Raw genomic sequence first — 27384 nt, forward strand, 5'->3', positions numbered from 1 at the left:
GATGACAAAGCGCACAAACTTGTACACAGTATACTTTTTTGGTGACAAAGCGCACAAACTTGTACACCGTACACCTTTTTGGATGACAAAGCGCACAAACTTGTACACCGTACACCTTTTTGGATGACAAAGCGCACAAACTTGTACACCGTACACCTTTTTGGATGACAAAGCGCACAAACTTGTACACCGTACACCTTTTTGGATGAAGAAGCGCACAACAACTTGTACAGATGACACCTTTCTGGATGACGCAGTACACAAAAACTTGTACATATGACACCTTTCTGGATGACGTAGCACACAAAAACTTGTACATAGTACACCTCTCTGGATGACGTAGCGCACAAAAACTTGTACAAAGTACACCTTTCTGAATGACGTAGCACACACATAATTGTACATACGATACCTTTCTTGATGACGTAGCACACAAAAACTTGTACATACGACACATTTATTAAAACCGTTTGTATTCTTAGTATACATTTCTACTTACAATTGTTGTTCTTTAATTAAAGATAAATATTTGTTCAGTCTCAATGACAGACCTTTGGCTAAAATCATTTTGTACTACAGTCAAAAGTCGGTATGTCGAAGTCGTAAGGGCATCGAAAAGTACTTCGGGATAACGAACATTCGATATAACCGAAATACAAGAACATATCAATAGACTTTTATACTTAAGTTGGATTCTTTATGAACTTTTCTTAAAATACCTGTATTTACTTTCTTATCAATAAACGTTTGAATAGTCGGGCCCTGGCCTTTAAAGTTTTAAATTCTTATACCCATAAGCAAACTCATCTTTTATATCTTAAACTTTTTGTACATTCATATTGATCCATTCCTGCTTGCGTTGGATGCGGCGCGGTGTTACAATATTTTAACAAGGATGTATTCATGGATATTGTTCTACATGCCTGCTTTGATATTTATTATGGTAACAGTTTACTTAAATTCATATTTTGAAAATAATTAACACATATAAATATTACTTTTTATTGCATGATATTTGATTTCACGCTGGGGCTATGTAAATTCAATGTTAATAGAATGGAATGTCCATAATTCAATGCTAAAAGTAAAATGTCAATAATTCAATGGTCAATTGCAATAAATTAATGTTTATAATTATATTTAAGTGTCAATAATAAATAATACAATGCTCAAAGTTAAAACATGCCAATACTCAAATATTCATAGTAAAATATCAATAGGTCATTCCTTATAGTAAAATGTCTATGAATGTTTATTGTTAAATGTCAAAAATTCAATGCTCAAAGTAAAACGGCAATAATTCAATGCCCCTAATAAAATGTCGATAATTCAATCTTATTGTAAAATGCCAATATTTAGATGCTCTTAGTTAAATGTCAATAATTCAATGTCCATGGTACATGTAAATAATCCAGTTTTAATTGTATAATGTCAGTATGTAAATGTTTTTAGTTAAATGTTAATAAATCAATGTTCATGGTACAATGTCAATAATTCATTTTTTATTGTTAAATGTCATTAATTCAATGTTCATGGTACAATGTCAATAATTCAATTTTTATTGTTAAGTGTCAATAATTCAATGTCCATAGTAAAAAGTCAATAAATCAATCAATGTTCATGGTAAAATGTCAATAATTCAATGTTCATGGAAATAATTCAATGTTCATGGTGAAATGTCAATAATTCAATGTTCATGGTACAATGTCATTAATTCAATGTTCATGGAAATAATTCAATGTTCATGGTAAAATGTCAATAATTCAATGTTCATGGTACAATGCCAATAATTCAATGTTTAAGGTAAAATGTCAATTATTCAAATCTCATAGTAAAGTGTCAGTAATAGAAATGTTCATAGTAAAACTTAGTTATTTAAATAAAAGGACATTTCAGGAAGTAATTAAAAAATCATATCACTTACATTGCGTACAAGTGATACCATGTTTTGCGCATTTTGAAAAGTAAATTTGACGTCATTCACATGACGTCATTACGAAAGTACATTATTTAAATGACGTGCAATATCAACGTAGCAATATTACTACTAGTTTATAATTTATAATTGCTTTTTCTCAACACAGCATCTTTATCGAACATAAATAAAGAAAAACAGGATGATTTATTTTTGTATTTTAATACATTGATTGGGCCGTTTTGAACACAGACTATGGATGCAGTCAAAATGGTTGCTATGTAAACAGGTGTAAACCAATAGTCATAAATCTTTGAGAAAACGATGCACCAATGACAAACCTTTAAAAGAAAGAAGTTCGGAAGAAATTGATATATGAAAAAAACACATTTATTTTGGATTTTTTTATTTATGATTATTTAATTTGTAAAAGTTATGTCCGAGGGGGCAAAATCGCGTGATGCTGCTCATTTTGTTCACAATTTATTTCTATGTCCGACCATATACTGCCTTTAACTGAAATCTAAATGTGTCGAGTGCATTTTATCTGCTTTCTCCATGTAACATGCATTTTGTTCTTATATTTCAAAATTGAACATGTACTTGTATGATTGATGTCAAGATAATCATTTTACAGAATACCACAGGTGACGGAAATGACGTCATTGCAGATAACATGACGTCATATGGTGTGTCTGATGCTATATGCTTTCCAAACGAATATGGCCCTCATTGTAACTTTTGCATTCCGCACGACACCTGCACGGAAGGCCACTACACGTGTGATGTATATACCGGAAATAGACTATGCCTGCCGGGTTATACCGGTGTCGACTGCCTGACAAAAATAGACACGGAAGCGGAAGTGGTAGAATACCACGTGCGTTGCCCGGAAAACGAATGTCGTAATGGTGGATTTTGTACGTCCGGTCGATGTTGCTGCAACCCGGGGTTTAAAGGTGACCTTTGTGAGGTCGAAATCATCGAATGTCAAAATGACTCGTGTTTAAATGGAGGTTAGTTTGGAATATCAAACATTTAGTTCGTTCATTACCAAAGAGCCTATAACAGCGCACATCGAGGTGAATGCAAAAAGGTTCTTAGTGACATTAAATAAAGAAGAAGATAGAACCTTTTCGCTTTCACCCCTCGATATGCAATCAGATCTTTTTAAAGGAATCTAAAATAAGCACATTTTGGCGTTCATTTGCAACTGTATAAGACTTTCATGGCCATTAAGTAATACTGAAACGTGCTTTTTTACATCATCATGATCGCAATTGATGAAGTTCTAATGCACCAGTCAATTGTAACCACGCCCCCCCCCCCAGGTCCGGGGGTATACCGGGGAAAGCCGGGGAAATTGGCCGTGTTTTTACCTTTCAGGTGGCCCCGCAGTACCGGGTTAATGCGGTGGTTTTGTCTTTGCGCCAAAAATGGCCGGGAATGGGCCTTACTTAGAGACCATGGGTGCGGGGGCATTTGACGGGGATTTTACCAGCAGTTTGTCCCCGCAGGACGGGGATCTTACCCGGGCTTGGCTGGACCGAAATTCAAAATCCCCGCTATTCCCGGACCTGGGGGGTGGGGGGCGTGGTTACAATTGACTGGTGCATAATGATAAGTTTTGCTAATCTATAAGACACACTTGTTTTGTAAGTGATTTAGTTGCTGTCAAAGGAGAAATTACAAAACTAACACTTCGACGATAGTATTGGACTTGATATTTTTGTTTTCAGGCATTTGCAAAGACTTAGTCAATGGGTTCAAATGTTTATGTAAACATGGTTACTCCGGAAGTCAATGTGAGGTAAACATCACAGCGCATGCGCAAACACAGCCACCACGTGATTCTAATTGCCAATCAAGAACCTGCATGAATAACGGGACGTGTTTTGAACTGGACGTGTTCGTCTACTGTGTTTGTCCACTTTGGTTCTCAGGCGACAATTGTGAAAAGGACATGCGCCCGAGTGGAATGCCGGTAAGCAGCCGTAACGTAATTAAAGTTTGTTTCCACCTTCCCGATAATTTGATTTGACTTGATTTCAGTGGGACCTTTCATAAATTGTCAACATGTATAACAGAATAGTCTCAATCATTCCGGGAATGCAGTCACAACTTATTCCTTTTGGCAGTTAACTACCCTTTAAATCGAACTGTAACACGGCGGTTCAAGCACATGCATGTGCAAATAGGGTACCATTTCAGTAGATTTCGCAAAGAGGGTACTGATATGGATATGCACCGTGACATATAAAATAGTAAAGTATATTCAGTCGAACTTCGGTGAATGCAAAGCGGGAATGCTTACATACAGAAAAGATAAATCGGTCCTTTATATCTAAATCGAGCCAGCGAGAAAATCGAGCCGAGCCTGTTCGAGCCAACGGGGTTCGAATGTACCTCATTAAGCCTGTTGTAAATTGGGTCGATTTTAGGTCCCTAAATCAGTCGATAGACAGCCAATTTTTAAATCCATTTGTGAAAACTTTGAACTTATGTAATATTATTGACGTTCAAATAAGCAAAATATAGATGAAACGAAAACAAAAATAATGATAGCATTGCTTTTAAAGCAGGTACACATCCAAAACCTACCAATGGGCATTCCCCTTGTATTGAATATGTAGCTAAATTCAAGTGTTCAAATTGTGTGAGGGCAGGGTGTATATATTCACCAACGTCTTGGGCCTGGGTTTGCGACTCAGGCACAAAACCTAAAGTTTTAAATATTTCAAAATTACTCTAATACAATAGTTCTATGCCTGATTGTAGAACAGCTTATTTGTAACTGATACAGCAACATTTACCATCTTTACTCCTGTAAAAGCAATTTTGCAAAAAAAATACTTATTGTTTACTTTTCTGAGTTTGAGTTCGGATATATTTGGTTCTGGCTACCCGACCCTACCTACGATTAGGCACCGACTCTACCGTTTTTATAGTCAGTTGGTTTCAAAACAATAAAAATATACTATTTTTGGCCTTAGTGAATTTTAGCCCAAGAGAAAATTAGTGCTACTTTGGCAATTGCATTGAGTATATATTAACTCGTTTCGTCTCATACCTGAACCTTTGCATTTAGAAACAGTTTTAATAAACCTTGATAAGACCTAACAAAAATGTTTGTTTCGGGTTACCCGAGCCTACCTAATAAATGCCACCGCCCCTCGGATACTTTTCACAATAAAACAACAACGAAAACAAACAAAACCAAAACAAACAAAAAAAACAGTTCTCCCGCTTTACCCACACTTTTGAATAACAGAGAACAAAGCTGAATTAGGTCCATAACAACAGCAAAATATGACATTTGCAACAAAATGACAAAGTATATATTTTTTTAACCCTACGTACCTTACCTTTATGGTGGGGATGTTAACCTAAACAAACATATTTCTTTTTTTGGCCAAATATTCAGCCGGTTGTAAAACCGCCGTTTGTAACCATGGTTGAGACTGTTTAATTCGTGTTCCTTTGTGTTTTATCATGTCTGGAAGTGTTTCCTGTGTTTTCGTCTACATCGGAACACCTCGGCCATTTTCCATCGAAAACAACCTTAGATGTTAAGAGCAAATTCCACGTAGGTACCTACCACTAGCTGATCCAGGGAAGGGAGGGCACCCCTATCGTCCAAGTTCACTTTTGATTTCAATGTAGGAGACAAAAAGTAATAAATTACGCCCAAAATGCACCAATCTAGACTAGAAATTGTTGAAATGTTCGTGGGGAGTACCCCTAAACCTCCCTGCCAACAATTTAATGAAATAAATTTAGATTCTGAGGGAGGGGCGCAAGTAACCAAAGTGACACCCTCTCTTACTTCAGATCGTGGATCCATCTGCCTACTTATTGGTACATGCCTTATTTCTTTTTCAAATGAATGTGAATCAAAATATGGTAATGCACCAGTCAATTGTAACCATGGCCCCTCAGGTGCGGGGGTATACCGGGGAAATGGGCCGTGTTTTTACCTTTCAGGTGGCCCCGCAGTGCCGGGTGAATGCGGTGGTTTTGTCTTCGTGCAAAATATATTATCGGGGAATGGGCCTAACTTAAGGCGGGGATTTAACCATCAGTTCATCCCCGCAGAGCGGGGATTTTAGCCGGCGTTGGCTTGACCGAAAGTCATAGTCCCCGCTATTCCCCGGACCTGAGGGAGGGGGGGGGGGGCGTGGTTACAATTGACTGGTACATAATACCATCTCAGACCTTTTGATACTTTCATACGTTTGTTCTGTAGCTGAAAGGCTTGCAACTTCAAAAACAGCCTGAACATGCTGGATCTTCTTGATCTACATTTTCACCGCAGTGTTTGTGGTCGAAAACCGCGTTCGGTCGCTTTATCAAATACACAGTGGTTAGGATCGACCATATATCGATTCTTATAGGAAACATAACAATTTTATGTGTTTAATACACGTGGGAAACGTTTTCCACGTATATTGGAAATGAGTGTTATTTCGCGTGCAAATTGATCAGTTGTCTAAAGATATATATATAGGAATTTTATTTAGTAGTCTGTGACCTGTAAGAGTCAACCCGGGATTACCCAAAACTACCAAAATTGATGCTGTTTTACCATTTTTGCCTCTCAGCAATGGTATTGTGGCATTTAAACACGTTTCCAGTGTTTAAATATGAAATTGTGGATTTTGAATGTTTAAGTGAAAAATGTTAAGTGTGTTTTTTTTTACATTTTCTTTAATTTCAATCATAAAATGGCTGAGTTCTGTTAAGACAGACAAGTCAATGGGATTTCGATAGCAAATATGAAATAAAAATGACATTTTTCCTAACAAAAAACACGACTTTTGACTTTTGGGGGTGGCTTTTTTCAAAGAACTCTAAAATCTTCAGTTTTTGCATTAGAAATTCAAATCGTTTTTGCCTTAATCGGAAATGATTCACACATGTAAATAATGACATTTTTATAAAAACGAAACATAAAGAGTTATCTTAACCCTTAAGCTGCTGATGGCGATTTTAAAGGCTTTGCAAACAGCTTGGAACCAGACCAGACGCCGAGTAACTCGGCGCCTGGTCAGGTTCCAAGCTGTTTGCCACTCAGTCAATATATCCCCAAAGTTTTAAGTAAATTGAAAGAAATTTAGAATAAACCAGACGACATTTTTGAGCAGAAGACAATTTACCCAGCATGCAAAGGGTTAAAGAGCACATTACACTAATTCAGAAGTGCCTACTCATTGTAACATGCCAACATTTTTTTGGTTGGCACATGTCCTGAATCAAAACCATGGTAATACCATCTCAGACCATTTGCTAATATCATGTTCATAGGTTTTGAAGCTGGATGGTTAACAAGCTGAACAGGCTAGATCTACTTGACCTACTTTTTTGTTTACATTTTTACCGCATTGTTTGTACACCGGATTTTGTAACTTTATCAAGTACAGTGTGGTTACGTTCAACCAATTTTTTTATCGTATAAGAAACCTAACTTTCTTAATGTTAAGTACACACGAACTCCCCCACCCCATATATGGTATTGTGGGTCATTAAGTCCTAGAAATCAGTACATTCGGAGCTCCTCGGTCATTTTTTATCGAAAACAACCTCGGATGTATATGGACGGTTTACAACGTTAGAGATCGGTACATTTTAACTACGCTGCAAGTAGATCGCGTAGTAATTTCAATTTAGTAGCTAAACTTAATGATTTAACTCTTGGGAATCTTTCGTTTGCAATGATACACTTCACTGGCAACCAATTTAAACTTAGATCAATAAATACAAGACTAAAACACTACATTTAATTAATGATATAATTCAAAAACTTACGAACTACCTTCAACCGATGTACCGACATACATAACATGACGACGTTAAAGATAATTAGCATTCTGCTTTCAGCCTGAAACGCATTTAAACAAACTTCTAATGGGCACATATGGGTAAAATCGTGTTTATATAAGAACTTTTTATCCCATTTTTATCGTATTGATAGTTACCAAGTAGACACATAAATCACGATCTCTCACTGGTCATGTCGCCTTTGCCATTAACAAGGATCAGTGGGCGGTGTCTGTTAGTAAAGTATGGTTTGTTTATTAATACCCTTGTATTCATAATTGCTGACAGGGTTGTTCATGGCCTGAGGCTAATAAGCATGATGTGCTATTTACAAGAATGATAATTAACCGAACGTAGATGTTCAACAGAAGGAAATTAGTAAATTAACAATATAAGACATCTAATGATATACAATCGTGGATGCTTTTAGCCATAAATGGAAAAACATACTAGCATGGAATGTCACGAAATATTAAACCTTACATAAACGTGTCCCTTCTTTGTGTATATAAAGTTTATCGGTCCGTATATCACTGTATTTTGATAAAAAAAATCCAGTTTTATGACGTCAGCGGTCCATATCATATTTTTGGCTTGCCCGGACCCCGCCAAAATGTAATATGGACCGCTGTCGTCATATTATATGGACCGCTCACGTCATATTATTTGGACCACTGACGTCATATTATATGGACCGCTGACGTCATACAACTGGTAAATGCGATTTGCGAGTTTCACAGCGCCGCAATTGTCGCAAGAAAACATTATTAGCGTTGTTCAATAAAGCACATCTAAAGCGCTTTGAAAATATTGAATGGTAATATAAAATGTTCGGTTTAATATAAGAAAGATTTACATACAATTTCAGTCCATATAACATTATGCACCAGTTAATTGTAGCCACGCCCCAAGGTCCGGGAAATAGCGGGGACTTTGACTTTCGGTCCAGCCATGCCTGGATTAAATCTCCGCTGTGCGGGGACGAACTGCTGGTAAAATTCCCTCCAAATGACCCGCACCCCGGGGACCTTAGGTAAGGCCCATTCCCATTTATATTTGGCGCGAAGACAGAACTACCGCATTCACCCGGCACTGCGAAACCACCTGGAAGGTAAAACACAGCCCATTCCCACGGCTACCTCGGTATACCCCCGGGGTGTGGGGAGGCTGCAATTGACTGGTGCAAAATAAGGGCCGGCCAGTCTGCCCCCGAATGTAAATGAACCATGTTTCACTTTCGGTGGATGACTGGCCGGTCCTTAAAATAGCATATGACCCTCAGTGGTGTGTTATATTTCTTTAACAATGACGCGTCTTGTGTCCTTTAAAAACAATATAAAGAGATGTAATCATATAAAACCATAAATGGTTAAGCTATAAATTGTAATCTACCACAGGAATTTTCTCTAAAAATGACGCGTGTTAAAATGACGTTAAAACGGTGACATTGACTATTTGTAAGAAATTTAATCAAACAGAACCAAGGGTGTTGAAGCCTTAATTAGAAGTCAACCGTAGGAAATATCAGGAAACAAGGTGGCGTGCTAATAATGTAATGCGGTGGCATTTGGTGGGGAATTTACCAGCAGTGGTTTTCCGCAGGGCGGGGATTTTGCCCGTGATTGGCTGGACCGTAAGTCAATGTCCGCGCTATTCTTCGGAACTGGGGGCGTGGTTACAATTGACTGGTGCATTATTATAAATATAACTACATGTATGCAGTTATTGACCCAATTACTTTCCTGAAATCTTATTGGTGGACGTCAATTAAGGTTTTCACATGCTGCTGTATAACGTAATTCTCTTAAAATTCTCAGTTGATCTTCGCTAGCGTAATAACATGTTTCATGTTTTATATGACTTAATATATTTCTTTACTGATCATATTCCGCTAAGTATTTAGGACGAGAGGGATAGGCCACACGAAACTCTAACTGACTTTGTAGTGCGCAATATTTCTGAACCAGATTTCCGGCAAAATTAATTAAGGTGTGTCCTTGTTTCCACCTCAGCACGACGTGCTGTTATTCTGCGTCATCAAATCATATGTTAAAGGTGCATTCTTGTCAATTGCGAGTCCATTTGTACTTATTCAGGAATATTAAAGAAATATTACACACCACTGAATGTCATATGGCATTATAACGCGCATAGGGCTGGGACGCAAATTCAACGTCAACGCGAAAGTGTTCAAAAACGCGAAACGAGATCCCCACGTTAACCCTATGGGAGGGCCCAGGTGACAGCCGGTGACGTAAAGTGACGTCATATCGGTCTGAAGTAAGAACGTAGTCCCCATCCGAGCCGCCGTCTAAGATCAACGTCACTTTACGTCACCGGCTGTCACCTGGGCCCTCCCATACGGTTAACGTGGGGATCTCGTTTCGCGTTTTTGAACACTTTCGCGTTGACGTTGAATTTGCGTCCCAGCCCTATGCGCGTTAACGTTTGATTTGAAATTGAGATCGAGCTATAATTTCATAACAGTAAGCAACATCAAAATGTTATAAACTGTTTGAAACAGTGAAATATCATCTTTATTTTACTGGTAATTATCTTTAAACCACCTGAAAGCATATTTTAAAACAAATCAAACTTTCAACTTTGTGCTAAAATTGAGTTAGAGATCATTTTCAAAAATGTTATCAAAATAGAACTGATTGCAAATGTTTGCACAAATGGGCCTGCTATATGACACAAAGATTCCGTTCTGTGATATGACTCAGTGATTCCGTTCAGAGATATGGTACACTTTTTGGATTCAAAATGATGTTTAAGTCACACTTGGGGCTGTGACGGGGTCAAGCCGTAACGTTAGTGTTACATGATTCTAACATTTGCTATATTTGGAACATGATTTTAGCGTGCTAGTTAATAACTACTGTGAGGTCTATGCATGTTTCATTCACAACTTTTGTAAAGAATGGACATATCATAACTGTACGTCAAACGCTATGATTAATTCCTAAAAGTGCACTCGCCGAACGGGCAAGGCCCCAATGCGAGTACACACGCGCGCGCGCACGCACACACACACACGCTCTCACACACGCACGCACGCACGCACGCACGCACGCACGCACGCACGCACACACACACACACACACCTCTGCATGACGCATTTCACAGACCCCACACATGTATAACAAATATCAGTTTAACATGATTCTATCAAGCTCTGCTTGCTAATAACTGCTGTGAGGTTAATGCATTTTTCATTCACAACTTTTGTAAACTATGACAACATAAATGTACGTCAAACGGTATGATTAAATCCTAAAAGTGCGGTTCTCATGTTTATTTTAGACTTATTGCCTTACATCTTACAAAAATGGATTGGCATCAAACACTGCATAAGTGGGTGCTGTATATGTCATTGTTGTATTGAAGTGAGGTTCGTCGGCTCTTTTGCAGTGGCCTGCGCCCTTGATCAATAACGGTATCTTCGGTGATTCTTTTATAGGCTAAGAAATATTTTCATATCTTTTAGTTAAGTTATTTAGAATTAACGTCACTTCCTTGTTTGTTTACATCGGTTGTGACCCGTGGTTACCTATGTAAGAACCCCTTTAAGTCACGTGATTCCTTACCATGAACTTAAATATTAGGGTCCTTTCTCAAGAACTGTTTGGTTATGCTAAGTTTGAAATGGTGCATTTTTTTTAATTTTTGTCTCCGATATTAACATGAAAAAATATCACTTTAGTTGGTGGGGTGCCGAATGCCCCGACCCCTCCTAACTCCGCTTGTGGGAGACATGTGCAATGTAAAGTGAACTTGTATGTCATGAACAATATTGTTTAGTCGAAACCCGTTCGCTCGAACTCACTTGGCTCGATTTCTTCGTTGGCTCGACTTGATGCAAAATGGACCGATTTTTGTTTTCTTCTGAACGTAACAGATCCCGCTTGGCTGAAAGTTCCCGATGCTCAATGTGTTTTCGCCGGTCCTTATGAGTTCGAGCCAGCGGGTTTCGACTGTTATTGTATTTCAATTGTTATGATATTTTTTTTCAAAATCAGGCTGGCTGCCCCGTGGACCATTACGGACCAAGTTGTAACGTACAGTGTAGACCACGTGACACCTGTCTTGACGGCCACTATATATGTCACCCAGACACAGGAGCTAAGATATGTCTTCCAGGTAAACTGTTTACTCAATAAAATAAAAAATGTTATTGTTTTACACAACGTATGATATGAATATGTGAAATTCGGTCGTAGGAATGAAATATCACTTAAATAAAGCGTAAATTCGATATAAACGAAATGCTTTCATATATATACTAAAGTATGACAGATCGATAAATTCGAGCTATCAGAGTTCGGTATAACGATTTTTGTTCAATATTTTAGCACTTCAATTCTGGCTCGTTCTCATCTGTTACTCAATTCATTGCAACATTGTTAGACTTGTCCATATTTGGGTACCTATACTCTTAAATTGTTAGACTTGTCCATATTTGGGTACCTATACTCTTACAGTGTAAGACTTGTCCATATTTGGGTACATATACTCTTAAATTGTTAGACTTGTCCATATTTGGGTACATATACTCTTACATTGTAAGACTTGTCCATATTTGGGTACATACACTCTTACATCGTTAGACTTGTCCATATTTGGGTACATACACTCTTACATCGTTAGACTTGTCCATATTTGGGTACATACACTCTTACATCGTTAGACTTGTCCATATTTGGGTACATACATCGTTAGACTTGTCCATATTTGGGTACATACACTCTTACATCGTAAGACTTGTCCATATTTGGGTACATACACTCTTACATCGTAAGACTTGTCCATATTTGGGTACATACACTCTTACATCGTAAGACTTGTCCATATTTGGGTACATACACTCTTACATCGTTAGACTTGTCCATATATGGGTACATACACTCTTACATCGTAAGACTTGTCCATATTTGGGTACATACACTCTTACATCGTTAGACTTGTCCATATTTGGGTACATACACTCTTACATCGTTAGACTTGTCCATATTTGGGTACATATACTCTTACATCGTTAGACTTGTCCATATTTGGGTACATACACTCTTACATCGTTAGACTTGTCCATATTTGGGTACATACACTCTTACATCGTTAGACTTGTCCATATTTGGGTACATATACTCTTACATCGTTAGACTTGTCCATATTTGGGTACATATACTCTTACATCGTAAGACTTGTCCATATTTGGGTACATATACTCTTACATCGTTAGACATGTCCATATTTGGGTACATATACTCTTACATCGTAAGACTTGTCCATATTTGGGTACATATACTCTTACATCGTTAGACATGTCCATATTTGGGTACATATACTCTTACATCGTTAGACATGTCCATATTTGGGTACATATACTCTTACATCGTTAGACTTCTCCATATTTGGGTACATATACTCTTACATCGTTAGACTTGTCTATATTTGGGTACATATACTCTTACATTGTTAAGCCATTCATCACAAGAGCGATAGAAGTATAGTGGTATAGTTTTCCGCCTCTCGCTCGAGAGGTTGTGTGTTCAATCCCCACCAGGATGATAGTGGTTTAGTTATCCGCCTCTCCCACAAGAGGTGGTGGGTTTAATCCCCACCAAGAGGTAAGTGGTTTAGTTATCCGCCTCTCCCACAAGAGGTGGTGGGTTTACTCCCCACCAAGAGGTAAGTGGTTTAGTTTTCCGCCTCTCGCTCGAGAGGTTGTGGGTTCAATCCTCACCAAGAGGTAAGTGGTTTAGTTTTCCGCTTCTCGCTCGAGAGGTTGTGGGTTCATTCCCCGACAAGAGGTAAGTGGTTAAGTTGTCCGCCTCTTGTCCAAGAGGTGGTGGGTTCGATCCCGACCAAGAGGTAAGTGGTTTAGTGGTCCCTCTCTTGTACAAGAGGTTGTGTGTTCAATCCCCACCAGGAGGTAAGTGGTTTAGTTTTCCGCCTCTCACACAAGAGGTTGTGGGTTCAATCCCTACCAGGAGGAAAGTGGTTTAGTTGTCCGCCTCTTGCACAAGAGCTTGTGGGTTCGATCCCCACCATGAGGTAAGTGGTTTAGTTGTCCGCCTCTTGCACAAGAGGTAAGTGGGTTCAATCCCCACCAAGAGGAAAGCAATTTAGTTTTCCGCCTCTCACACAAGTGGTAGTGGGTTCAATCCCCACCATGAGGTAAGTGGTTTAGTTGTCCGCCTCTTGCACAAGAGGTAGTGGGTTCAATCCCCACCATGAGGTTAGCAATTTAGTTTTCCGCCTCTCACACACGAGTTAGTGGGTTCAATCCCCACCATGAGGTAAGTGGTTTAGTGGTCCCTCTCTTGTACAAGAGGTTGTGGGTTCAATCCCCACCAGGAGGTAAGTTGTTTAGTTTTCCGCCTCTCACACACGAGTTAGTGGGTTCAAACCCCACAATGAGGTAAGCAATTTAGTTTTCCGCCTCTCACACACGAGTTAGTGGGTTCAATCCCCACCATGAGGTAAGTGGTTTAGTTGTCCGCCTCTTGCACAAGAGGTAGTGGGTTCAACCCCACCAAGAGGTAAGCAATTTAGTTTTCCGCCTCTCACACCAGAGGTAGTGGGTTCAATCCCCACCAAGAGGTAAGCAATTCAGTTTTTCGCCTCTCACACCAGAGGTAGTGGGTTCAATCCCCACCATAAGGTAAGTGGTTTAGTTGTCCGCCTCTTGCAGAAGTGGTAGTGGGTTCAATCCCCCCTAAGAGGTAAGCAATTTAGTTTTCCGCCTCTCACACAAGTGGTAGTGGGTTCAATCCCCACCAAGAGGTAAGCAATTTAGTGTTCCGCCTCTCACACAAGTGGTAGTGGGTTCAATCTCCACCAAGAGGTAAGTTTTTTAGTTTTCCGCCACTCGCAAGAGGTTGTGGGTTCAGTCCCCACAAAGAGCAAAGTGATATAGTGGTATAGTTGCCCGCCTCTCGCTTAAGAGGTTGTGGGTTCGATCCCCGCCAGGATGATAGTGGTCTAGTGGTATAATTGTCCGCCTCTCACACAAGAGGTTGTGGGTTCTACCCCCGCCAGGATGATAGTGGTCTAGTGGTATAATTGTCCGTCTGTCGCACCAGAGGTTCTGGGTTCGATCCCCGCCAGGATGATAGTGGTCTGGTGGTATAATTGTCCGCCTGTCACACCAGAGGTTGTGAGTTCGACCCCCGCCAGGATGATAGTGGTCTAGTGGTATAGTTGTCCGCACCTCACACAAGAGGTTGTGGGTACGATCCCCACCAGGATGATAGTGGTCTAGTGGTATCATTGTCCGCCTGTCACACCAGAGGTTGTGGGATCGACCCCGCCAGGATGAAAGTGGTCTTGTTGCATAGTTGCCCGCCTCTCACTTAAGAGGTTGTGGGTTCGATCCCGGCAGGATGATAATGGTCTTGTGGTATAGTTGCCCGCCTCTCGCACAAGAGGTTGTGAGTTCGATTCCGCGAGGGCAACTTTTTCATGGCCTCCCAAAATGTACATAAGTACTGGTCACTACTCTGGACAAGGACTCTACGTGGTATTTTAACCTTCACCTTTCGTCAAAATCGAGATGAATGAAATTGATATAAACTGGGCCACAACATCTTTGGCAGTTGTAATTAATCGGCTATCTCCGGCAAGCTTCCCCGGATACAACCGTTACCTAGCATAACAACTCGTCTATCTCCGGCAAGCTTCGGGACAGACTCGGACGTAGGCTTAAGGATATACGAAAATGTAATGAGACTGCTGGCGATCAACTCAATTTTTTATCACGCTAGACCCATTCAATAACGTAAACGGTGTACTGAATATAATAATTTTGATTCGTGACTTAATAACGCGTTGAAGAAACAATAAGAATCAAATTAAAAAGCTTGATATTTGGTGTGATAATAAGCTTAATTATACTAGCACTCGGACCTTGCCCATTCGGCGGGTGCTCCGATAAGATTGTTAGTCATTTTATGTTCTTGGATCATAGTGCACATACAGAATGTTACCCTGCTTATAGCTACCCTGGTTCTTTAAAGTGCATCAGTGTATAGCGCTGTCACACGGGATCCCCTCCCGGAAGAAGTTTACTTTTTGTGTAATGTCTCGGCGGCATATCGAACCTGCACCCCCTGAATTGACAGTCAACTGTGTTATCATTTGACCATGGATCCGCCCTCCGCTTAATACTTTTCCTCCCTTAAACATCATACATACATATCCCTTCACGGTTAAAAACACATACAACAATTTTTAAATATTGTCGCCGCCATAAGGGACTATTTTTAAAGACCCATATTACTTCCGAGATGAATAATTGCCGAGGTGTTCCGATTGCATATAATTATGGCTGTTGTCCGCTTCGGTCTTCCACTCCAATGAACCAGAAAAACTATGATGGCATTCCGTTCGGAAGCTGTCTGTGGACTTTATTTTCGTTTAAACGCTTTCTGTTTTGTTTCCTGAAGGAGAGGTCTAATTTGGTTGTCATAAAATGTAATTATTGACATGATCGTGACTCTTTAAACATTTCATGGTCCTGTTTCATGATTTGCTTCGTGCATGGGTGCGACACTCGCTTGTGAATCTATTTTAGGAAATATATTACAAACAGAACACAGCATTATATTGGCAATGTTTTTATTTGAATGTCATTGGCGTTTTATCTGTCTCAAACAATGATTGGGATTTCCAAATTCTGCTTAAGTTTAATGATAGCATTGACTCAGTGTGTGTATACCACGTGATAAATTACGTCATCAGTGTGTGTGTACCATGTGATAAACTACGTCATCAGTGTGTGTATACCACGTGATAAATTGTTTAATAAATGCTACGTCGGAAGGCAATATTTGGCTTCGAATGAAGACTTTAAACAAAGATAACTTCACCATTTTAAATGAAACATAGTGCAGTATACGCCGCTTACAGAACCCCGCCTTCGGTCGTTTACCAGAGTTTAATTGAGAGTTCAGTTTCTTAAAACACTTCGACAAACCATTTCACAAAACCGATGTCTGATGGAGCACTGTTAGAACTTCATTTTGGAAACATTTTTGTCGAAGTGTTTGAAGAAACTAATTACGTAATCAACCTCAGGCAATAAAACGAAGGCGGGGCCTTTTAAGCGGCTTTGACTGCCCTTTGTTTCATTTAAAATTGTGTAGAGACGTAATCTTTGTTTAAAGTCCTCATTTTAAGAAACATGCTGCCTTCCGACCAAGCATATACGCCGTAATATATCACATGATATACCCACACTGTGACTGCCAGCACCTTTTTCTCAAACACTCTAAATGCCCTTAGAGCGTGCCTTAGCTAAGCTTTCGGTATACAGTGTGTATAATTTTCTCATTTTAATCAGTGTTAATCTTTTTTAAAGATTTTTTTGAGATAATATTAATTGATTAACTACTTTTTATTTGGCAATATCAATTTTAAGCATGTGATTTTGCTAACACAAAAAAGATGCAATCCTTGTTACGCCCAGTATCTTTCACTTAAATTAGATAGATGGTTCAATGATATGCTCACTGTAACTCGGATCAGTTTTGAAACAGAAAAATGCCAGGGGTGGGAGGTGGAGCAGGTCAAATCACTACATTGTGCAAAGACAATTACTGCCGGGGGGATTCAAAACTATTCGCTGTTCATAGACAATCACTGTCGGAGGGGGGGGGGGGGGGGCAGGTCAAAGGACTGTATTGTTTCAAAGAGAATCACTACCGAAGGGGTGGGTCAAAACAATACGTTGTTCAAAGACAATCACTGTCGGAGGGGTGGGAAAAACACTCCGTTGTTAAAAGACAATCACTTTTGGAGGGGGCGGGTCGAAATACTACGTTGTTCATAGACAATCACTGCCGGAGGGAGTGGGTCAAAACACAACGTTGTTCAAAGGCAATCATTGCCGGAGGGAGTGGGTCAAAATACTTAGTCGTTCAATGACTATCACTGTCGGAGGGTGTGGGTCAAAACACTACGTTGTTCAAAGACAATCACTGCCGGAGGGAGCGGGTCAAAATACTTCTTTGTTCAAAGACAATCACTAAACTGTCGGAGGGGCGGGTCAAAACACTACATTGTTCAAAGACAATCACTGCGGGAGGGGGGGTGGGGGTTAAAACACCTCTTTGTTCAAAGACAATCACTAAACTGTGGGAGGGGGTCGGGTCAAAACACTACGTTGTTCAAAGACAATCACTTCCGGATGGGAGGGCGATGAGTCAAAACTCGACGCTGTTCAAAGACAATCACTGCCAGAGGGGGCGGATCGAATCACTATCTTTTTCAAAGATAATCACTGCCGGAGGGGTCGGTCAAAACACTTGGTTGTTCATAGACAATCACTAAACTGTCGGAGTGGGGCGGGTCAAAACACTTTCTTAGCCAAAGACAATCACTGCCGGAGGGGAGGACCGGGTCAAAACACTACGTTGTTCAAAGACAATCACTAAACTGTCGGAGTGGGGCGGGTCAAAACACTTTCTTAGTCAAGACAATCACTGCCGGAGGGGATGAGCGGGTCAAAACATTACGTTGTTCAAAGACAATAAATGTCGGAGGCGGCGGGTCAAAACACTACGTTGTTCAAAGACAATCACTTCCGGATGGGAGGGGGCGGGTCAAAACTCGACGTTTTTCAAAGAAAATCACTCCCAGAGGTGCCGGGTCAAAGCATTGTATTGTTCAAAGACAATCACTGCTGGTGGTGGAGGGTGCAGGTCAAAAAATAATGTTGTTCAAAGACAATCGCTGTCGGAGAGGGGAGGGGGGGGGGGCATATCCATACCATGTAGTCATACAAACTTGCTCTGTGACCTTATTCGTTCAGCTGCGGATCTGAATCTTGCAAACGACACGTTTTAATATTATGGTAAACTTTTGTGCCAAGTCATTCTATAATTCCACTATTCACCAAACGGTTTTAAAAATAATGATTGTTAGAAAATAGTTATTCTACCCCATATGACCTTTTATTCAATGACCCTAATTTTTACATTCGTCATCTACTCAATATGTTCAATCATCCTGAGAAATATGAGGGTTCACACGTGTGACGGATTCGTATGTGTGAAAATAACGGTTCAAGCAAGCTGTAATGTAAACAATCTCACAACGTCAATGTCACATACATGTACCCGGTAAATGACTATTGAAATGTCTTTAAGGTTGGCATGGTTACGAATGTGGATCGCGTATTGTGCCGGCGGTAAAAGACCCCGCCTGCCAACAAGGCCCCGGATGTAAGAATGACGGTCAGTGTTTCCATGGCAGCTGTTGCTGTCGTCATGACTATACTGGAAGGTACGTACAGTGCAAATACGAAATAAATAAAAATTTGCCAAATTCCAACCATAAACAACGATAAAAAATGGTTTTGTTTTATTTCGGGCTTATATATTGAAATTATCCAATTAAGATTTACTTTGAACTAATGTATACAGGTATATCTAGTGTCAAATTAAACTTTGTGGTCCATTATGGGGTTAGACTTTGAAAATGCGTATCATGTTTGGCGCTTTTTTCCAACATTTTAAGCACCATAAGTGTTTATAAAATGCACAATACAGGTGTTTTACTAGCTTGTATTTTATTAGATTAATGCAAGCATTTGGCTGCCTTTAATGATATACATTGTATTTCATAGCAGGTTGCTGTTTAATAATGTTGAATAAGGTCAATATATATATGAATTGCTAAATTTTCATCCATTGTTTTAAATAGGGGCGGGGGTGACATTTTATTTTATTTTTCTTAGATTACTATTTCACCGTTTAATATGTGTTCATGCTCTTTCCTTTTTATAAGGGACCATATACATGTATTTCTAGATGAACCACGAACACAACCATAACAATTCTCCTTTTTTTACATATAATTATTTACATCGACACCGACAGATATGAATAAACGTCGTTCCCGGATAATGCCGGACATTCCCGGACATTCCCGGATAATGCCGGACATTCCCGGATAGTGCCGAGAATACAGACCATAGTTCAACATTTTTATTTCAGTCAATAAAATATAATGGGCGGCGGATAAATGGGGACGAGCAGGAATGAAAATCAAGCAATTAATTTATAGTCACCTAATGCATTGTTTTTCATAGCAGGTGGCTTATAATAGTGTTGAATAAGTCGTTTAGAGGCCTCAACTTATATAATATAAACGAAGTTGTTTCAAACTAAATAAATGTAAGAGATAACATAAAAAAAACTATACAGTACGATTAATGGCTTAGAGCCGCCTCAAGTGATTTTTTGTCAAGGTCGCATCCAAAATGGCCGCCAAATCTACAAAAATAAACTGATCCAAGCACTGTTATAATACAAGTTATTTTGATATCAATGAAGATAAGCTCATACATGACTATATACGTCCCATTACAGATACTGCGAAATAGCATCAACCGGCTGTCTCAGCTCCCCGTGCAAGAACAACGCCACCTGTCTGAATAAGGGTAACGGATTCCAATGCATATGTCAGTCAGGATTTTTGGGACAAACTTGCGAACGCGTTGAGGTGACTTTGTCAACTGTTTCACAGGCAAAGGGACATCATTCAATATCTAGGTTCCATTCACCCATAGAAAGTACTATAGCTCCGACTCTGTCGACTGTTTCTACGACAAAGGGATATCACTTGACATCTAGCACCCTATTAGATATTAAAGCTACGGCACTGTCGACTTTTTCTAAATCGAAGGGATATCATTCTACGTCTAGAATCATCCAATCAGATATGAAGAAAAGTGTTGCTAGGACAGTTTCTTCTGACAATACTATACCGTGTTCATCGGACGGATTTAGTTCCGTTATTGAACTACAAGATTCGTCTACCTTAACAAACACTCCAGATGTTATTTTGCCATCAACACCGCTAAAATATGAGTACTCTACACAGCCAGACAATAATAATAACAAGGGTGTTACCGATTTATGGTCAGATAAACAATTGTTGTTGACCACATTGACTTCAAACCATGACCTCTTACAAACAGTTCAAGGCTTGGAAAGTACATCAATCGATTGGAGATCGAGTCAACAGCTTTATACGAAGAGTAAACAACAATATTTGTTTTCTGGTATCACTAGTTCAACAACAGCAATGTACGTGACAACAGGCACCAATAGTGAATCAATTCATGTTGTCACCAGTAGTTCACAAGTCCCTACTGCAAGGCTACCACAGAGTTCGTTGGATATTGCCATGGGAACTGTAAATGTCAACCATCCTATGTCAATTAACAACCCGGACAATGCATTGACATCTACAGTTAACAGTGGTAGCGCTCCCGTTCCAACACCTGTACTGTTTACATCAAGAAGCAGTACAGATCCTAATAATATTCAAATAACGAGGCCTATCAAATCAAATGTTATTGAAACTCAAAACTCATATGAATCTCTACAAACAAGTGATAAACTGTCATTTAGACACACTAGCAGTATTAAACTGCCTATTACAACTAGTTCCATCATAGACTATGCGTTTAGTTTGACTGACACCCCTATTGAAATTCATCCTACTTCGATTCAAACTTTCTCATCAACGGAGCGGCATTTGAAAAGCAGCTTCAATACTCAACTTTTACCAGACATTTTGTCGACACATACACCTAGCCATTCAACCAAAGTGCTTTCAACCGTGGAGGAACAAGTCACTAGAAATACAAACCCTCAAGACTTACTTGCTACACAACACAGCTATATACCTTCGTTCGACAAAATTGAGACAATGTTAGTTACAAAAGAACTGACCAATCAGTATCATTCTAAGATACAAAGTACTGCTGTAACCCCTCTGAGTCAAAAGAGCGCTGCTAACCCAGGAGTTAATGGACACATACCCATAGACCCTACAGAGACCCTACCGCCGCTACACACATCCCGAACAGCCGTTGAGGTAGCCCCACCTTGGCAAACTGATGGCGAAAACAAACATAAAGTGGGCGGAACACAGGTAACTATTATTTACTAAAAAAGGCATTGTGATACACTACATCCAAACTATCATACCAAACTTCCAGGAATACCATTAAAAGTACAGGGACACGCCCAGTTTTAAACATTCCGACATAAAGTATGTTTAGACTATGTAAAATACAGTGACAAGCCCAGTATTAAGACAGTCCTACATTAGAGGCGCAAGGTAGGGACCGTAAACATCACTGAACGAGATACACAAATGTCCAAACCCCACACACCGACCAAACATGCACCAAAATAGCTGGAGCGATAAATGATTGGATTGCCGCTTTGCAACATGAGTTCATACACAAAGGTATCTTTGGGGTTCATGAGTTCATGCACATATATCTTTGGGGTTCACGAGTTCATACACATATATCTTTGGGGTTCACGAGTTCATACACATATATCTTTGGGGTTTATGAGTTCATACTCATATATCTTTGGGGTTCACGAGTTCATACACATATATCTTTGGGGTTCACGAGTTCATACACAAAGGTATCTTTGGGGTTCACGAGTTCATACACATATATCTTTGGGGTTCACGAGTTCATACACAAAGGTATCTTTGGGGTTCATGAGTTCATACACAAAGGTATCTTTTGGGTTCACGAGTTCATCACAAAGGTATCTTTGGGGTTCACGAGTTCATACACAAATATCTTTGGGGTTCATGAGTTCATCACAAATGTATCTTTGGGGTTCACGAGTTCATACACAAATATCTTTGGGGTTCACGAGTTCATACACAAAGGTATCTTTGGGGTTCACGAGTTCATCACAAAGGTATCTTTGGGGTTCACGAGTTCATTCACATATATCTTTGGGGTTCACGAGTTCATACACAAAGGTATCTTTGGGGTTCACGAGTTCATACACAAAGGTATCTTTGGGGTTCACGAGTTCATACACAAAGGTATCTTTGGGGTTCACGAGTTCATACACAAAGGTATCTTTGGGGTTCACGAGTTCATACACAAAGGTATCTTTGGGGTTCACGAGTTCATACACAAAGGTATCTTTGGGGTTCACGAGTTCATACACAAATATCTTTGGGGTTCACGAGTTCATACACATATATCTTTGGGGTTCACGAGTTCATACACATATATCTTTGGGGTTCACGAGTTCATACACAAAGGTATCTTTGGGGTTCACGAGTTCATACACATATATCTTTGGGGTTCACGAGTTCATACACAAAGGTATCTTTGGGGTTCACGAGTTCATACACAAAGGTATCTTTGGGGTTCACGAGTTCATAACAAAGGTATCTTTGGGGTTCACGAGTTCATACACATATATCTTTGGGTTCACGAGTTCATACACAAATGTATCTTTTGGGTTCACGAGTTCATACACAAAGGTATCTTTGGGGTTCACGAGTTCATACACAAATATCTTTGGGGTTCACGAGTTCATACACAAATATCTTTGGGGTTCACGAGTTCATCACAAAGGTATCTTTGGGGTTCACGAGTTCATACACATATATCTTTGGGGTTCACGAGTTCATACACAAAGGTATCTTTGGGGTTCATGAGTTCATCACAAAGGTATCTTTGGGGTTCACGAGTTCATACACAAATATCTTTGGGGTTCACGAGTTCATACACAAAGGTATCTTTGGGGTTCACGAGTTCATCACAAAGGTATCTTTGGGGTTCACGAGTTCATACACATATATCTTTGGGGTTCACGAGTTCATACACAAATGTATCTTTGGGGTTCACGAGTTCATACACAAAGGTATCTTTGGGGTTCACGAGTTCATACACATTTATCTTTGGGGTTCACGAGTTCATACACAAAGGTATCTTTGGGGTTCACGAGTTCATACAAAAAAGGTATCTTTGGGGTTCACGAGTTCATCACAAAGGTATCTTTGGGGTTCACGAGTTCATACACAAATATCTTTGGGGTTCACGAGTTCATACACATATATCTTTGGAGTTCACGAGTTCATACACAAAGGTATCTTTGGGGTTCACGAGTTTATACACAAAGGTATCTTTGGGATCTTTGGGGTTCACGTACAAATAATGTTTTGTCCTTCATGTTTTGGTTTGTTAGTCCGTACCTTAACTTAAATCCTTTAATAATGTTCGCCCTATTGTATAAATGGCATATTCAACTAACATTCCACAAGTTGCAGGAATTCATTAAAGGGGTAATTACAGTTACATGCAACCTTAAACAACAATGTATTATATAAAGTCGAACCCCGTTGGCTCACGAAAAAACCCTCGAGCCTCGGAAAACTCGAGCCAAGCGGAACACTTACAAGAAAAGCAAGAAAAGATTAAAACAATCCTGTCCAATATATCCAAAAGTTCGGCCAACGATGAATTCGAGCTAGGCGAGTTCGAGCCAACGGGGTTCGACTGTAACGGCTCTCTTTATTTCTTCAGGAATGGGTGATCCCGCTGGTTGTGTGCGTGAGCGGCGTCATGCTTGTCGTACTCATTGTGGGTCTCCTTGGGTATTATATTCGCAGTCGCACGTGAGTCAATTTTGTTTACTTCTAATGTTCTTTCTGACCTCATTTTGAGGCAATCTTATGATAATCGTATCGTGCGCTCGAATGTTTCGAATACTTTATTCTTAAGCCATCAATCATTCATACAAAAAGGGATCGAGCCAGATTTCTTATCGGTGTTAATGGTCATGGATATGATTAGAGATTAGTGGATCTTGAATGCTTTTCAAGACTTAAAACGTCAAGGACGCTAGCAAAAAGAACAAAGCCGCCGCTGGCCTGGTTCGATCCATAACCAGGGATATGAAAATTTACTATAAAAAATACTATTAAGTATCATTTTAAAAGAAAAAATTGTAACTTTTTGCAGATTAGCTTTGCTCTTTCTTTCTTAGACGTCACGCTTCAAGAACGCTAGCAAAAACACCAACGGCGTTGTCAGGGTTCGACCCGGAACACTTCTCCGTCCAGCCTGACTTCTCCAACCCCGGGTACTCCCCGGACTGCGACTCGGATGACGAGGGTGTGAAACAAGACATGTATATTGTCAATGATTGATACACGAGATCCTACGTGTTGTGTTATATTCCTTGTTAGGCATTTAAAGTGACTAGACATCAAATGATACAATTGCATGACAAAATATAATTGTCAAAAACTTACATAAAATTGATATCGTTGTGTGCAATGCATTGAATTTTAATTATTGATATATCACAGCGCTTACGACGCATGTATTTTTTGCAGTTTATGCGTAATTCTTCAGTTGTAAAATTTAATGGGTCTGTCTACCACGTCAATCCCAATTAATTTAAAAATAGCGTCAGTGTATATGTATCTGTGCTATTTACGTGACTTTCATATGCTAAATATACACACCATAAACTGGGCAAACATTATTTGCTTCTTTTAAACTGGTCAAACTACTTTTTCAATCATGTAAAGTTATGTACTATTGGCCTAATACTAGCTCGTAATGAAAAGTGTAGGCTTATTTTGAGGAAATTCTATACATGGGTACTTGCTAATTTGTTGGCCGTCTGGTGTCTTGTCCCTTTAAAAAAAACCTGAGTTTAGGGCAGCAACCTTAAAAATGATAGGTAGGGTAGGGACAAAGTATATTTTAGTGTGTGTGTTTTTTTTTTTAAATTCTAAATAAAACAGCTAAGTAAATCGCGAATACTTACATTGACATTTCGGTGTATTGTGTTTTAAAAGGTTATACATTTGTAATTGTAATCAACACAAATTGTCAACAACAACTAAAAATAGGAGATATTGGATTTTATTTGTATCTAGAGCGGAAAACCCCCTCTAGAGTCGAGGAGTTTTGCCAGAAATGGTCAGGTTGCCCTAAACACAGGGGTTCTTTAGGTCTTCAAAAATGAGGTAGAGATCTCGATAACGCTTGCCACTGAAATGTTGTCTCTTTTATTGTTTATCTTTCTCAAATATTTTATGATTATTTATTGTATGAATGATATAATTTTGATTTGTATGTGATATCATACATTCATTTTGTTTTTGATCTTTACTTGGCGTTTATAATAATAATATCAGTAAATACCAACTCATACAAAAAAAATCCACAATAGTCAAATACGACCTTTCGGATCAAAACGCAGTACAAATTACCCTTTTTTATTTAACATTTTTTGTATATTTGTCGTTTAAATCACTTAAAAATAAGGGTTAGGGCTAGGGCAATTACAATTAAGACACGATATTACTTTATTAATCATAAATTTCATTTTCATTGTGCACTATTTGTTTAATGACGTCATTTTAAAATAACGCCATGATATTTCTTTTTACAGCAGATTGTATTTTGCATTATTTATTGCTTGCAGAGTTATAACGCGTAAATAATCAGTTATGATATATGTGTTCGTGAACATGCTAGTTGTGGGATATCAGCCCCCAAATCACAAAAATACTCAAGTAAAATCTCAGTCTCAACTCATTTTACCATATGAAAGCATAGAATGATTCAAAATCTTGCATCTTTTAAAAACTTATTGTCTCAAAGAATATGTAAATAAAAACCTTTTATCAATATGTCGATGACAACTTACTCTAGGGCAAAAAAAGCTTGAGTAATTGGTGAAAATCATTAAGTTGTGCCCAATTATATTATATGCTATAGAAGAGTTTTCATTGGAATCTTGACCAATGTCTTACGTCAATATTGGCATACAATACATAAACGAAAACAATAAAAAAATTTTTATATATATATATATGGTAAAATGAGGTGATTCGGAGATCAAGATTTGACTTAATTACTTGTGTGATATTGGGGCCAGGGCCGGTATCATAAAACATCTTAAGAAATTTCTTTGCTTAAGTCAAATCTTAGCTTAAGTCATATCTTAGCTTAAGTCATATCTTAGCTTAAGTCATATCTTAGCTTATGTCATATCTTAGCTTATGTCATTTCTTAGTTTAAACCATTTTCCTAAAATTTGCATTGTCAAATAAAAAGAAAAGTATAAGTAATTTTAACATGAAAGGATGCAATTTCTATCAAATCAATAACAATTAAGTATTTCATCGATATAATAAAGTTAATAAAATCATATGATAAATGTAAAAATAAACTTAAGGAAATGACTTAAGTACGGAAATGACTTAAGTACGGAAATGACTTAAGTACGGAAATGACTTAAGATGTTGACCGGCCCTGGCTGCTTTGCTCATTTTCCTTAGTTTTAATTGTATTATGTCAATGTACATTTTTAAGTATTGATTAAAAGAGATATAAATGTATGAATTGAAATTAGACGTGCAATTATATATAATATACCATTTGGTAATTACGTCATAGTGATTTGGGAATGATTGACCGATTGTTCCCTTCGAATAATGCGAATGATTGATCGATTGTTTCCTTTGAATAATGCAAATGATTAATCGATTGTTCCCTTCGAATAATGCGAATGATTGATCGATTGTTCCCTTCGAACAATGCGAATGATTGACCGATTGTTCCCTTCCAATAATGCAAATGGCCCATCATTGACCGACTGTTCCCTTAGAATAATATACGAATGGTTTTACCCTTCGATAATTGCAAATGATTTACCGATAGTTTCACTCGAATAATGAAGGCCTTTAAGAAGGCCTTTCTTCTCTTAATTTTCCTACTTTTTGTTAGGCTTCTACTTTTCCCTACTTTTCCCTACTTTTCCCTACTTTTCCCTACTTTTCCT

The 27384-nt window shown here is 38.8% G+C and overlaps 1 protein-coding gene across 1 annotated transcript; it reads left to right on the plus strand.

The window, feature by feature from the left end:
- Window positions 1–2591: 2591 nt before the first annotated feature.
- Window positions 2592–24730, plus strand: LOC128221754 (protein jagged-1-like). Its single transcript, XM_052930355.1, has 6 exons — window positions 2592–2931; window positions 3655–3899; window positions 11755–11875; window positions 18886–19021; window positions 20110–20205; window positions 24568–24730. Exons 1-6 carry the CDS (start codon window positions 2592–2594, stop codon window positions 24728–24730), a joined length of 1101 nt encoding a protein of 366 aa, XP_052786315.1.
- The last annotated feature ends 2654 nt before the right edge of the window (window positions 24731–27384 follow it).

This window comes from Mya arenaria, chromosome 16 (genome assembly GCF_026914265.1).
Source record: "Mya arenaria isolate MELC-2E11 chromosome 16, ASM2691426v1".
NCBI lineage: Eukaryota > Metazoa > Mollusca > Bivalvia > Myida > Myidae > Mya > Mya arenaria.